General features: G+C 40.2%; 1 protein-coding gene and 1 long non-coding RNA gene across 4 annotated transcripts; one reads left to right on the top strand and one right to left on the bottom strand.

Annotated features, from left to right (window-relative positions):
- Positions 1-5,617: 5,617 nt before the first annotated feature.
- On the bottom strand, positions 5,618-8,974 carry LOC144087396 (uncharacterized). The gene is made up of 3 exons (XR_013304722.1): positions 8,760-8,974; positions 6,530-6,643; positions 5,618-5,791 (listed from the first exon to the last, which is right to left on the bottom strand). It is a non-coding gene; the product is annotated as an uncharacterized LOC144087396 (long non-coding RNA).
- Positions 8,975-9,222: 248 nt separating this feature from the next.
- faima (Fas apoptotic inhibitory molecule a) lies at positions 9,223-12,623 on the top strand. Of its 3 annotated transcripts, none has more exons than XM_077617844.1 (6): positions 9,223-9,492; positions 9,581-9,803; positions 10,666-10,784; positions 10,885-11,113; positions 11,503-11,552; positions 11,732-12,623. In XM_077617844.1, the coding sequence occupies exons 1-6, from the start codon at positions 9,379-9,381 to the stop codon at positions 11,879-11,881; spliced, it is 885 nt and encodes a 294-aa protein (XP_077473970.1). In that variant the 5' UTR covers positions 9,223-9,378; the 3' UTR covers positions 11,882-12,623. The 3 variants fall into 3 exon arrangements, with proteins under 3 accessions (XP_077473970.1, XP_077473971.1, XP_077473972.1); XM_077617845.1 differs by lacking the exon at positions 9,223-9,492 and adding an exon at positions 10,174-10,275 and having other exon boundaries at positions 9,655-9,803; XM_077617846.1 differs by lacking the exon at positions 9,223-9,492 and adding an exon at positions 10,159-10,275 and having other exon boundaries at positions 9,681-9,803.
- The last annotated feature ends 699 nt before the right edge of the window (positions 12,624-13,322 follow it).

Genomic DNA, 13,322 nt, shown 5'->3' with positions numbered 1-13,322 from the left:
CAAAAACTCCAACAAGCCATAAAAACGGTTTCCAGTCTCAATAATTGCAACAGCATGTTTTTTTTCTTTCCCAAATTGTTTCTTAGTCGTAAAATCGCAAATTTCGTGGATACTTATAAAATGCAATAAACCTTATTTCACAATCTCACTAACATGGCATGTTGCAATCTCATTATTACCGTATTTAAAATGTCATTTTAAGAATGATGAACTGCAACAGACGTGTTCTACACACACGCACACACACACACGCACACACTTTTATTTTAGATGTGCAAAGTTTTTGGTAATTAGTCACGTTTCATGAAGGAAAACCTTGGGCCGAGGTTTACAGGTATGCGAGTCCAAAAACAAAGTTCTCTCCGCATCTGTTTTGAGTGAGCTAGCTAGCTGGTGTGCTTTATGGCCCCCTTCCTGCTGACTTACTTTTTCGCACCCCACTTTTTTGTGGGGGGCGTGTCGGGGGATGGGACGCCATCCTCAATCTGCACGGTCACCTTGTTGTATGTAAAATGGGGGAAGGGATGGGGTGGCATTCTCAGTGGGGGTTCTCTGCCCACTAATCTCGCTGTGACCCCTCGTTTTTTTTTTTTAATTCCCTCTCCAGTTTGTGCGCTTCTCTTGGTGGAAACGGAATGTTCTGTACGTAATCTGTGCGGTTTACGGCGCCCCTCGGTAGGGCGCTCGGGTTACAGCTGGAAGCCTGACTGCACGTGGGACCCGCAAAAAAACAAAGCGCCCCCCCTTTTGTGCTTCCTGGGAGGAGGGGTGCCGCGTTGCCGTGGAAACAGACGGACGGCCCTACCCCCGGCTCAGAGCAGATGGTGATGCTGCGGATATGGCGGGCAGGACCGGGGGATTTACTCGCTACAAAAATGGATGGACTTGGTTAAAAAATAAAAATAAAAAAAAAATACTGAAGTTAGTTTAGGGCTGCATTTAAATGTAGGTTTTATGATCAATGAGTTTGGTGCGTTTTCAGTTTTAAATCCCTTTTTTCGAAATTGAGATATTTTCAAGTTGACAGTACAACAATGTATTGGAAAATAGGGGTTCTTTTTTCAAAATAAAATATGTTATTTGATGATTATTTACATTTGCATTTGAGGAAAACTACCAAACTGGGAACACATTAAGACAGTTTGGACATTTCTAAGTGAAATAAATTAGTCATTGTGATTCAAATAGAATATTTGTTGTAGATTGAATGGATTTATTCCCTAGTGAAAAGACAACTTGATCATTAAATATCCTAAAGATTCTGTCTATAGCACTTTTATTTTGTATAAAAGTGAAGGCCAATGGACTTTATAACTCCTCAGCTGCACCTTCAAAGGAAGCTAGTCCTCACGTTAAATTGTTCAAAAGTGGGAGAGGAGACACTTTAAGGCACAGGAAGTGTGTTTATTGAAGACAGGCAAGCCTCCGAGGGGCCCTCGGGGCCTCCCTATCTTTGCATCTTGCGACACTTGGCATTTCATCAGGGCCTTTTCTTGCCTTCTGTTTGCGGAGAAGCCAACCAAGTTCAAGTGAGAAGATTTGGAGGCGGGAGAAACGCACCATTTTTGATGTCGCCCCTGCTGGCTTTAACGCGTACGCATAAATGCAAATGGTTGTTACTCAATCCTTCCAGCTGTCCACATCTGGTGCGGAGGGAGGTTTTGCAACGCTGCAGCACGGCTTGTTTTCGCACTTGGAGCTCTTGAAAACAAGTCAACATTGACATCCTTTTCTTTTTAAAGTGGATTCAAATACAAGTGGATAAAAAAATGGTGTCTTTTCAATATTTAGAGTACAAAGATGAGATTGGAGCACTTTAGAGCGCTCTAAAGTTGACTAAATTCGCTAGGAAATTGGCAGCAATTGAGCAAAAAGTCAATATCTTATAAAAATATAGTATTTTTTTAATGTCAGATCCAGTGAAGTTTAAGTAAAAACTCACCATTAAACAATCATTAATTAGAGCCTTTGTATATAAAAGCCCACCCCAAAAAACCTTGCTAGCATAATGCTAACATGCATTGGCTATTGTTAAAAAATATGCATAAGCACGACAAAACATGCGTATATTATTCATCCACTGTAATAGTGACTAACATTACAAACAAGGAAAAGAAAAAAAATCTTTGTCTACGTGACTTTATTCTACAGTACTCCACCGCTTGTAAACTGGCATGTCTTTTCACTTCTTATAGGGATTATTTGCCTTTCTTGGCAAACAAGCCGCCTCAATAGAAGTGTGTCAAAAGTAAATAAAAGGCGCAGGCAGCGAGCCTGAGAAAAACCCCAAAAGATTTATTGATTCAGCACGCAGCGCGACTCAACGCTGACGGATGGGGCCATATTTGCACTGCGGGTGAAATAAATCGAATTGAAAGATGCGCTGGAAAGCGATTGGATTGGAAAATAATATCATAAGTCAGAAAAAAATCACATGGATTAGCATGACACGGCACAGAGGAGGCCTTGTCTGTCTTGTACGCAACATCTGTTTACCCCGCTTGGCCTCGCCCAGTCATGTTTTAGTGGTGAGGTCATGAAATGAGACGGGTTCGGGGTGTCCCGCCGTTCTAACGGGGAGATTTTGACGCATATTGGTTAAAATGATATTCACTTTCCTAGCAGACGAGTGGGATTTGGGCTCGTGAGTCATTGTTTTCAGGTCAAGAAAATAGGAATGAAGACATGACTCGGTCTTCACAAAATTGGGATTTGAATCCAGTGTTTTGACAATCAGAGCAGGGAAGGAAAAAAAAACAAGATCCTTGGTGTAAGAGGTAAAAAAAAGAAGAAAAATAGGCACGTTCATGACAAGAAGGAAATTCCTGTCCCTTATGTTACTCTTACTCAACTTTTGTAATTGAGTTAAGACACTACTTGTCTGCTCATGACTTCAATTTTTTTTGGGTGCGAAATACCATCAAAGGAATTCAATTCCATTAGAGGGAGATGTTTAGGATTTTGAAATGTGCTTGTTGTTCTTGTTGTTGATAGAATTTAGCCGAATAAAAGAAAATAAATCTTTTCCAGGCCTTTGTTCATTCCGGAAGCAGCTGCTAAATATTCATTTTTTTTTCTCACACATTCCAGCAAACCGAGCGCATCCAAGTGGAGCAACGGCCGTTTGGTAAGCAACTGCAGAGAAAAACTTTGAGCTGGCATGCTGACACATGCCCAAAAATTTTCATTGCTGGAGAGAAAATTAAGGCTCCAAAGCTTGGTTAAATAACGAGTTTGAAAACCAGTTGAAAAAAAACAAGATGTACATATTATGTGTCAAGTAGTTGTGCATTACATGGTGCATTAATGTCATTATCTTGTTTTTCTTTGCAATTTGAGGGTCCTGTTTTAACTCAAACAGTACTAGTGTGCTACTACAGGCTGAAGGCTGCCCTCTAGCAGGTAAGAAGTCTGCATTGAATTAACCAGTGCGATACAAAAAATAAATAGGAAATATAATTGGACTGATTGATGCTGGCCTGTGAAACAAAGCGAGCATATTTCAAAATGACGGAGAAGTAGTGAGCGACCACAAAAAAGGAGAATAAGAACAAGAAAATCTACTTCAGAAGTTCAAAAAAGTTTTGACTGGAAAAAGCGCTTTTCATGGCCTTCTTTTCCAAAACATTTGCATTTTTTACTGACAAAGTCATGCCTTTGATATGTTAAACTGAGGCCAGTTGAATCTGCTTTTAGTTAAAAACAAACTAAAACTAGAGTTCACAAAACATCCTTGTTGAAACTCTTATTCTGCTGAATTTTTAATGCGACAAATTTTGTTTAAAAGTTGTTTTTGTTGAAAAAGGTGTTAATATATTCAAATTTTCAGCAATTAGTCAGCAATTCAAAACCTCTGTCGCAATAATACACAAAAGTCAGTTTGCAACTGTTTTTTTATTTATTTTTTATTTTTAACTGACAGTGTTCAACGGAACGAAAATAGACGACCAATAATGTTGTTTGTTGTCTGACGCGTTCAAAGCTCAAGGCGAATAACGTAGCCGCCGCAAAATTGTATTATCGGTGGTTGACCGCAGTTTTGATGGTCATCACTCAAGCACTGACCGCAGGCATTACGACCAGTCAGCGTTTTTCATCAATGGAGTTTTTAGACGCTTGGGCAATGCTCATATGGAAAAAAAAAATAATAATTCTGGGTTCATCACCGTGGCTACCGGCTTGACTTCTCATTTTCGTGACGTCCCGTCTTTGCAACTTCATGAAAAAAATGCTAAGTATGCATGTACATGTATAGGGGAAAGTTGGAAGGGGTCAAAGGTCACACACAGTGGACGACGTGGATCGAGAATTGTTCGGTGAGTGAAAATGCTCGCTTATTGTGGAGTTGAGTTGCACAATACCCGATTGTGGAATTTTGAGCCACAAACGACTTCCCAAAGTGGGAAATTGTTTTCAGTTGTGGCACAAAAAAACAGTCTGTCTTTTATCTGGTTCCAAGATGCTGTATCAGAATAATGTGTTTGTTCTTATTCTGATGTTTCAAAAAGAGTCACACATGTGACCTTCAAAAGCCGAGCAACTTATAGGTTTTTCCCGTATTTTTCACATTTTTTGATTATTTCAAATTGTGTATGCCGTACAACAACTTTTGTACAAGATTTTTCAAAAATATTTTTTGTAAAACCGAACTGGTTTTACCCATTTTGGCTCTAATCACGATCGTCTCGGTCGCTGGTAGCAGACGAAAACGTCATCGTGGGTCAGTCACTTATGCCCTTTTCACTATACAAATATAGCGCGTCAGTAAGCAATGTACCCAGACAGTCAAACTGTCAACATCAAACAGCGACATCTACAGAATCTTTCATTTAGTGCATACTGATTGGGCACACCGTCCACTTTGGAGAAAAATTTAAACTTTTAAGTGCGCCCTATGTGAGTAAATATGTGCCGCGTTGCATTTGCACGTTTTTTTTAATCGCTAAATAAGGGGAATTGCAATCATTAATAAGGGGAATAATTGGCAGAGGTTGACAGCTATGCTAACGGGTGAACAACTCGGACAAAAACAACTATATTGACTAAGCGATCACTATAAAACGAAAGAAAACAAGAGTTTTTCAGGGCTCAAATCATTCAAGCAATCCACAACAATTGTGTGTGTTGCAAATGTACGACTCAGACACACACACACGATATTGAGAATATTGGTGGGTAATTCTGCAAATTTTGCCATGGTTCTGGTCCAACTGACTACGCCATGGTTGTCCAAAACGGTTCTTGAGGGTGATTGCAGGTTTTGATTCCAAGAGGCTATATTTTCACCAATGTGGTGTCCTTAAAGTGTACTAATCTCTTGATTGCAGTGAGCTGCTGCTTCTGCTTTCAGAAGAAACGTCATTGGTTAAACTGTCCCTTCTGGATCCGTTGGAACTAAATCTGCACCCACTTCACCCTATGTAGAATTGTTTGGACATCCATTTGCTAAATCGCATTTTTTATGACCTTTACGCACTTTTGTAATGATTCATTAGATCCGTTCTTAAGGAGCAGCCAGGTGGTAATTATTCTTTCCATCAGGATTATGGAGTTTGACGTCGTGTATAAATCAGATTTGAAGTTCTGCCAGATAAGAGTGTTTTCTACTTACTTTGTGAATAGAATTAGTTCTTGTCAGACGTAAGCCACGGCGGTGATTAGTGATGTTATTTGTTCACTCTGGCCCAAATGATTCAGCATAAAATACCAGTCTGAGCAGGCTGTGGACAAGGTTTCTTCTATTTCCTCTTCTTGGAATTCCTTCAGCAGGCTTTTCATTGGCCGTGCCATCCTGGTGGAAGACTGCAAAAGAAAAGAAAATCAATTTCCAAGTAACTAACTGTTGTATGTAACGTTTAAGAACGGTCGCAGTGGCTTGCAATGGTGTTTCGACTGGTTTAATAAAGTTTATCGTCGTCAACCCTTTATGGTCATTGATGATATTCAATCAATTTTCAATGGGTGGGCTTGAAAATAATCATATGTAGAACTAATTTCCCCGAGAACGGTATGAATGAAGTTTAATCTCATTTATATATAAATTGCCTTGACTGGCGTCTACTCATCATAAGTGATTGAAAGGCCAATTTGCTAAAACCTCAGCACAATTTTTTTGCCACGTATCATAAAATGACAAAATCAGATTTTTTTGACGGATATCTCTAGTTTCTTTTAGCGCCATTTAATCTCAGGCTCATTTCAGCGTTATCGTTTTTGGGCCGTCGTTTGTTTGGGCGCTAAAGCTGTCTTAAACGTCATCGTTTTTTAATTTAGTGACGATAAAGTGTGTAAAATAGCAAAGTTTAGCTCCTGACCAAAAAGTCAACGACATTACAAATCAATTCGGTCATAGCCGACCCATTTTTATGGGAATATCACACACATTATTTTTTGACTCCAACCTATAAAATACTTTATGACTTCATCTTTGTGTCTGAAGGGTCACAGAAGCCTACTGTGTTGGCGTATTGGAGAGGAATGTCAACAACCTCCACCGTCTTAAAGACATTTGTTAAAGTCACAGTGATACCTTTTTTTCCGCTTTTCTCCTCAACAAGCCGTCTTCTGTTTTGGACATTTAAACACGCCAGTGCGCATTTCCATGGCTTCGGTCCGCACGTGGTTATTTTTTGGGAGCTCTAGACTGGGAGGCAGGAAAATAACAGAGTCAGCAAAGCGTGGTTGACCGCGATTGAGACTTACTTTGAGAACATAAGTGCAGTGGCTCAGGTTTTGGGGGACAAATCAAAGCGGGTGTAATGGAAGCCGACGACTCCCGTCCGCTGAATGGAGGACTGGAAAAATGAGCCTGCTGCGTGACGCAATCTCATGCCGGGGAAGAATGATACCGGGAGTGAGCTGGAGGCTATTCCAGAAGACTTTTGACCAAGAAGTGGGAAACGCCCAGACTAGTTGCCTACCGTGTACTATACCAGTCAAAAAAAGCCTTCATTCATAACAATGGAGACTTCGATGAAAAGCTTTGATTCACATGCTAACTTCAAAACATTGAATCTGGGAGATCTGGTTTGTTTTGAAACTTGTATTGAGGTGGTTTTTCTTCTGTGCAATACATTTGAATGGAAATTACAGGTTCGTTAGCATTTCTCTTTCAATGATGACATTTTTTTTACCCCCAAAAATGGTTTTGTGAAAAATGGTATGTTCTTTTCTTATATTTACTGGATTGTGCGGACTATAAATCGCGCTTTTTTTCATCATTTGGCTGGTCTTGCAAGACTTTTATGTTTTTTTTCTCTCTCTTTGACCTGTTATGTTTTTTTGTAAAAAAAATTATAGGTCAGAGTTATGTGAAAAACGTATGTTATGCCTACTAAGCATGCTGTTCTCCATTTTACTATTGTTATTGTAACAAATGTTTCTTCTTGGTTACAGGCAAATGTTTAATTTCTGGATTTTTTTAAAAAAGCCCTTCCAAAAATGCGACCAGTCCGACCTCCGTATACATTTTTTTTCCACTTTATGGGTCATTCTTTGGCTGTAACGACTTCTACTCGGGTGCGTCTTATAGTCCGAAAAAAATAATTGGTCACCCTCACCCCTCGTGGCAACAAGTGTTATATTAAACTTCTTCGAGTAAAGGATCTTACATTTGACACAAAAAAAACTCATGGAAGGCGATCCAAATTTCCAGTGGGAGTTTCAGGAGGGTGTAGGCAATGTCGCAAAGATTGAGATCTTCTCCTAGCCAAACAGGAGCTACTGTTGTTCTCTCACGCAACTGAGCACACATAATATAGTACAGCTTGGCCCCTTCTATCCTCTGTCCACAAACTTAATCTCTTGCCATCCAGCGGACAAAAACAAAGAAAAACACTGTAACTTGGCTTCACAGGCAGGGAGTAAGCGTGTTGGGAAGGTGGCCCCGTTTTTTAAACAAAGGAGGTCTGAAAGGCAAACAAGGCGGCGTTTGCGCTCAATTGTCTTCGTCCAAGAAGACCGAGGAGACGTGAGACAATTGAAGGCGTCACAACTCCTGTAATGAAATGAGCGAGAGCTGATAAATTCCGCTGACGTTCACGGGACGGCTCATTCGTGTTTTTTTTTTTCGAGGTCGGGCTTAGTCACGGTAAAATGAGACTGTGTTGGTAAAGGGTGGGCCAAAGGTCAAAGGAGTGGAAGATGGAGGAATCGTGAAATGAACCAAAACCGGCAACAGTAAAAGGATGTTATGGTTGGAAGGATGAAAAAGTGGATGAAAGGAAGGCTCTAAGGAACAAAAGAAGGGGGAAATGAAGGAAGGATGGAAAGGAAATGGGGATGTGATGAAAGGATGAATTCAAGGGGTTCGAAAGGAATGGAGGAAGATGAGAATAAATGCCACAAGAAGGGAGAGAGAAGAATAGAAGGTCTGTTAACTGCTTTATTCATTGTTTTTTGCTAGGGTGACGAACGGAGAGACCAAACGACTGCTCTGTTTTTTTCTTTCTTGTGCTATACTACAGAGGTTGCCCACTACTGCCTCATGCTGGTTGAAGAGGGATTGCAACACTAAAAACATTCAACCAAAATGCTACTGCACACTAGTGTTCTTCAAATTTTTAGTATTTATCTATATAAACGTTTAACATCATTTTGATATTATATACATTGCTTCGAAAAGATGTCTAAAACGGATTGCGTTAAATTTAGCATCGAATGATATGTTTTTAAACAACATTAATTTTACCACTCATATAACCTTATGGGGATTTTTAAAAAAGACTTATAAAATGAATAAATAAATAATAAGCACCTACCCCGAGGCAAGCGTACAAGTGGTTAACCAGTTGCTGTGAAGACGATAGCAACAAGATCCAGTTCAATCTATAACTATTGTTAAAAGTCAACCAACAGTTTACCTAATCCAGAAGCCAATTGCAAACATTTCCGAATAATTAACCGATGTGAAAAGACCCTAATATGTCCATCTTGAATTGAAAAGAAATTATAAACACGTGCTTGTGTTAGCGTTTGACACATGTTACGTGGTGAGCACTCTACACGTAGCAGTTTCCGATTTTAGTTTCAAAATAAATGTACAGCGTCCTCTTCTGACGCCGAAACAAATCAAACCTCCTCGATTTAGTATGACAAATTATTTCAATTACAATTAATAAGAATAATTGACAAACGCAATCAAGAAAAAATGAGTATTCCACTCTGCTCACCAGAGGTTTTCCTCTTTTATTTTACCAAAAGTTAAAACGTCAACGGTCTGAATTCAAACACTCGTTGAAATGTTCATGCTCGTTGCACTTTGCCTCGTTTCGTGGCGTCAATACATTCCCCGGCTTTGACATCGCGTTTCAGTTTGCTTATATTTGGCGTCCAGAATGAAGTTTAAACTTCACCACGGTTGGTCTTGCTGTTTGAAGCATGTTTGAAGATCTCGCCGGCATGTGGGAGGTCGCTCTGAGCGATGGGCTCCACAGAATCGTCTTCGTGCACGGGTTTGTCACCGGCAAGAGTGTCGTTTACGTCGACGGAAAGGTACTTTTCGCATCAACGGATCAATTATTGTGAAGATACACTGTTTTGATGGGGAGGGTCCAATTTCATCCAAATTTGGTCCTTGCAGGAGGTGCTGAGGCGGGACTGGATGTTCGGGCAGGTGTGCAGGGTAACGTTCATGGTGGGTCATCCGGACACCAAAGCCATCATCTACGTCTCGGATAATGGTTTCGCCTACGAGTACATTCTGTGGATTAACGGCAAGAGTTTGAATAACATGGAGAACAGGGCCGAAGTGATGAACAACTGGTTGCTCAACCTGGATTTGATGGATTCAAAGGTGGTCTTGGGTAAGCAGTTTCTTCTACTACTGCGACGACTACTACTCTTGGCTAACCTGGCATGCTAGATTGATTGTTTGTATAGTATACTTAGTATACTTTAACTTTATAGCACTTTTACATGCAAGACGATGAGTGTCAATTTGAAATTATGATACAATTTCTGACCTGACTTAAAAAGCGTTCAATCACACAGGTGAAGATAATTAAACCGTTTACACGTTTATTTATTTAAATATATATTCCACAGGGGGTAAAATATTTTTAACAAGGTATGCAATGACCACGTCTTTTTTTGTTTTAGGTTTGTTTTTAATATAAACGCGCATTGCCCGGAGTAAGCGTACACGTAAGCGCATGTCAGTTGCTATGGTTACAGGATCGCTACCAGCTCGAGCTAACGCTGCACCGTAAAACTACTGTCGAAAATCACTCAAGAACTTTGCATCTATGCTAGACCCCAGCGCACAAGGAAGCCAAGGTAATGTACAAAGGGTGAATTAAGTACAATTAAGTCGAAATTGATGTTCAGATAGGCATTTTCTCAGCAGATCTCCGTTCGGGTTAGCGCTCGCGAAAAGCTAATGGTTAAGATTACGCGCTATATACATGTGAACTAAGTACTTCTCACTGGTGCGTTTGCTCCTTTTATTTGACAAGGATTCTACGGCGATGCATTGATACCGAAGGCGAATTGAAACACCCGCTCGAATTGTTATCCTCGTCCCACTTTACTGCGTTTTTCGTGACGTAATTTTGACTGTCACGGCGCGAGCATCCCTTAGTCAGGGTTGATGTCGCTCTTTAGATGATATTTGATATCCAGAGTGAAGCGGATCCCTCACCGCGCTTGTGTCGTTGTCGTCTGCAGCGAGCATGTCCTGCGACCTCGCGGGCGTGTGGGAGGTCGCGCTGAGCGATGGGGTCCATAGAATTGCCTTCGAACACGGCACGACCACCGGCAAGAGAGTCATCTACGTCGACGGAAAGGTACTACATCAGGTGTTTTCTAGAACTTCCATCTATTATCATTCTAACATGCTGGTTAACAATTACTCGTAGGCATCGTCACTCAATTTTGGTCTTGCAGGAGGTGCTGAGGCGAGATTGGATGTTCAAGCTGGTGGGCAAGGAGACTTTCGTGGTGGGCAAACTGGACACCAAAGCCACCATCAACATCGACGCAGTGAGCGGTTTCGCCTACGAGTACACGTTGGAGATCAATGGCAAGAGCCTGAAAAAGTACATGGAAAACAGGGCCAAGATGACGAGAACCTGGTTGCTCAACCTTGACGGGACGGATTCCAGGGTGGTCTTGGGTGAGCTCCCGCTACAAAATGCACTGATATCGCCACATTTTCTCGAGTTCCTTACGAGAAATTCTAGCCGAAATTGACATTACCAATGGCATTACGGTTACAAATGACAGTTTGAAAGTAGGAGTTGGGTTTTCCAATTCAGTTAAGAAACCTATTTATGAGTTTTACAACTTTTCAACCCCAAGTTTACACATGAGGGTCCCTTTATACCTTGTCGAAGTGAACCGCTTAGTCAGCATACAGGCTTTTTATAGGTGCTCATTTTATTGTTAGCCATGTTAATCCATTTACAAGTGACACACCGGTTCAAACTGGTCGTGCTCATCAATAGACCCTTAATACACTTTTGTTTTATTTTCGGTCTCATATCAACTTTGCTCATTTTACAGAGAAAGCCACCATGGATATTTGGTGCAATGGACAGAAGATCGAAACCGCAGTAAGTGCAATTCTGCATTCAACGGGTAGCAAGTAAAATGTTCTTTTCAAGTTTTGGCCCAAATGCCTGCTCTTGCAATTCATGCCATCATCTGCACGGGCTTTAAAAGATACTAGTTCTATTTCTGATGAACCAGAAGTCGCCAATGAAAGCGTCAAACGTCTGATTTGCTCCCACAGGGAGAATTTGTGGACGATGGCACAGAAACCCACTTCAGTCTGGGCGACCACAACTGCTGCGTGAAGGCGGTGAGCAGCGGAAAACGACGAGAGGGACTCATTCACACTCTTCTGGTGGACGGGGCGGAGGTCGCTGAATGCACCGAGTGACTTGGCTCTCCAGTTTGAAAGAGCTCTTTCAGACAAGAGCCATAAATATTGGAGAAGTGATGTTTCATTGTTGTAAATATTTCATTGATGCTTCATAGAGCTGCTGTTGGGATGTATTTAAAAAAACAAAAAACACTGGAGCAGCTCCTTTGTACTGTATTATGAAAAATGACTGCCAGTGAGTTCATGCTGAAATTGAGATACTGTATGTTTATGACAATGTTTGTTTGTTTTTTGAATCGACTCCTTTATCGTTTCTTCACAGAAACCGACCACTGCAGGATCACTTTCAATATTTCATCAATGCATTGAATTTCATAGCATTTCTACAGGTGGAATATGAGGTTTGTGGAAATTGTCATGAGAAACAGGTCGGTGTTGTTATACTACTTCAATAATGCAGAAATGTTCAAAATCATTGCATTCTGGTCTCCACTTTAAAGTGTATATAATGTATGTATTTAGGTAGTGTATAGTATTTTATTTTGGAGTAGTCTCTTAATATCCTATAATGTAGAAATGGGTTTTGCAATAGTAATAGCAATAAGTAATGTTGTTTTATAGCTATTTATTGAAGGAAACATAGTAAAAGGTTTCAAACTGTACTTGTTTACTGTTTTATGTTTGAACATTTCCTGGAGTTACCGTTCGTTCCCACAGTGTAGTTGCAATTGGTTTTCACCAGCATGTTTTGTTTATTACTGCAAAAGTCATTTTCATTAAAAAAACATTTAAAATGAAAGGTTCATTTTATACGTCCAGTTAATTGAAACAGTTGTTGGGATCATCTTTTACTAAATGAAGCACCTTGAATGATGCTAGGAAGTTACGTAATGGTATTGATAACATTTTGGACCGTGTTTGGGGGGAAAATCAGGCAGGTCAAAGGTCACAGAGATCTAAAATGGAAATGTTGAGTCCCAATTCTAACAAATGTAACAATGCTTTGAATTTGGATTCTGAGGCAGTGGTCTCTCTCTCTCTCTGTGTTGTTCGAGTTATTTTTATTGGTGAGTACGTTTGCCTCAGTTAAGCGTTCCTGGGTTCCAATTTAGGCTTCATTCGTAGTCCTCCCTAAACTTCTACAATATTTCAGTGTGAATGTTCACACTTGTTTTTGAATGTAGTATTTGACACACTTCCTTATTCTCCTGAAGACGATACATTTTACAACCGTTTGATTGATCTGCTTTGAATAATATGATACTTGGTTGTAAAATCTTGCAACCACCTTAAAGTGCAAAGTTTCAATCATAAAACATCTTTCATTTTTATTGACATCTCCATGTTCTAGCATGTTCTGGTGATTTTTTTCTATGATGCACCAATCCCTAAAAGAAAGCTCAGCATACTAGTCCAGACAACCCTAACAAAACTCCTAAAGAATGCCAATACATAGCATCAAACATTGACTAGGTTGTACGTTGTACCAGAGACCTTC

This window comes from Stigmatopora argus, chromosome 13 (genome assembly GCF_051989625.1).
Source record: "Stigmatopora argus isolate UIUO_Sarg chromosome 13, RoL_Sarg_1.0, whole genome shotgun sequence".
In the NCBI taxonomy this organism is placed as follows: domain Eukaryota; kingdom Metazoa; phylum Chordata; class Actinopteri; order Syngnathiformes; family Syngnathidae; genus Stigmatopora; species Stigmatopora argus.
This window is presented reverse-complemented; position numbering and strand designations above follow the sequence as displayed.

Coding starts and splice junctions, on each gene's coding strand:
- faima (XM_077617844.1), top strand. CDS start 9,379: ATGTTTGAAGATCTCGCCGGCATGTGGGAGGTCGCTCTGAGCGATGGG. Junction 9,804..10,665: donor GGATTCAAAGGTGGTCTTGG/GTAAGCAGTTTC, acceptor TGTCGTCTGCAG/CGAGCATGTCCTGCGACCTC. Junction 11,553..11,731: donor GACAGAAGATCGAAACCGCA/GTAAGTGCAATT, acceptor TTGCTCCCACAG/GGAGAATTTGTGGACGATGG.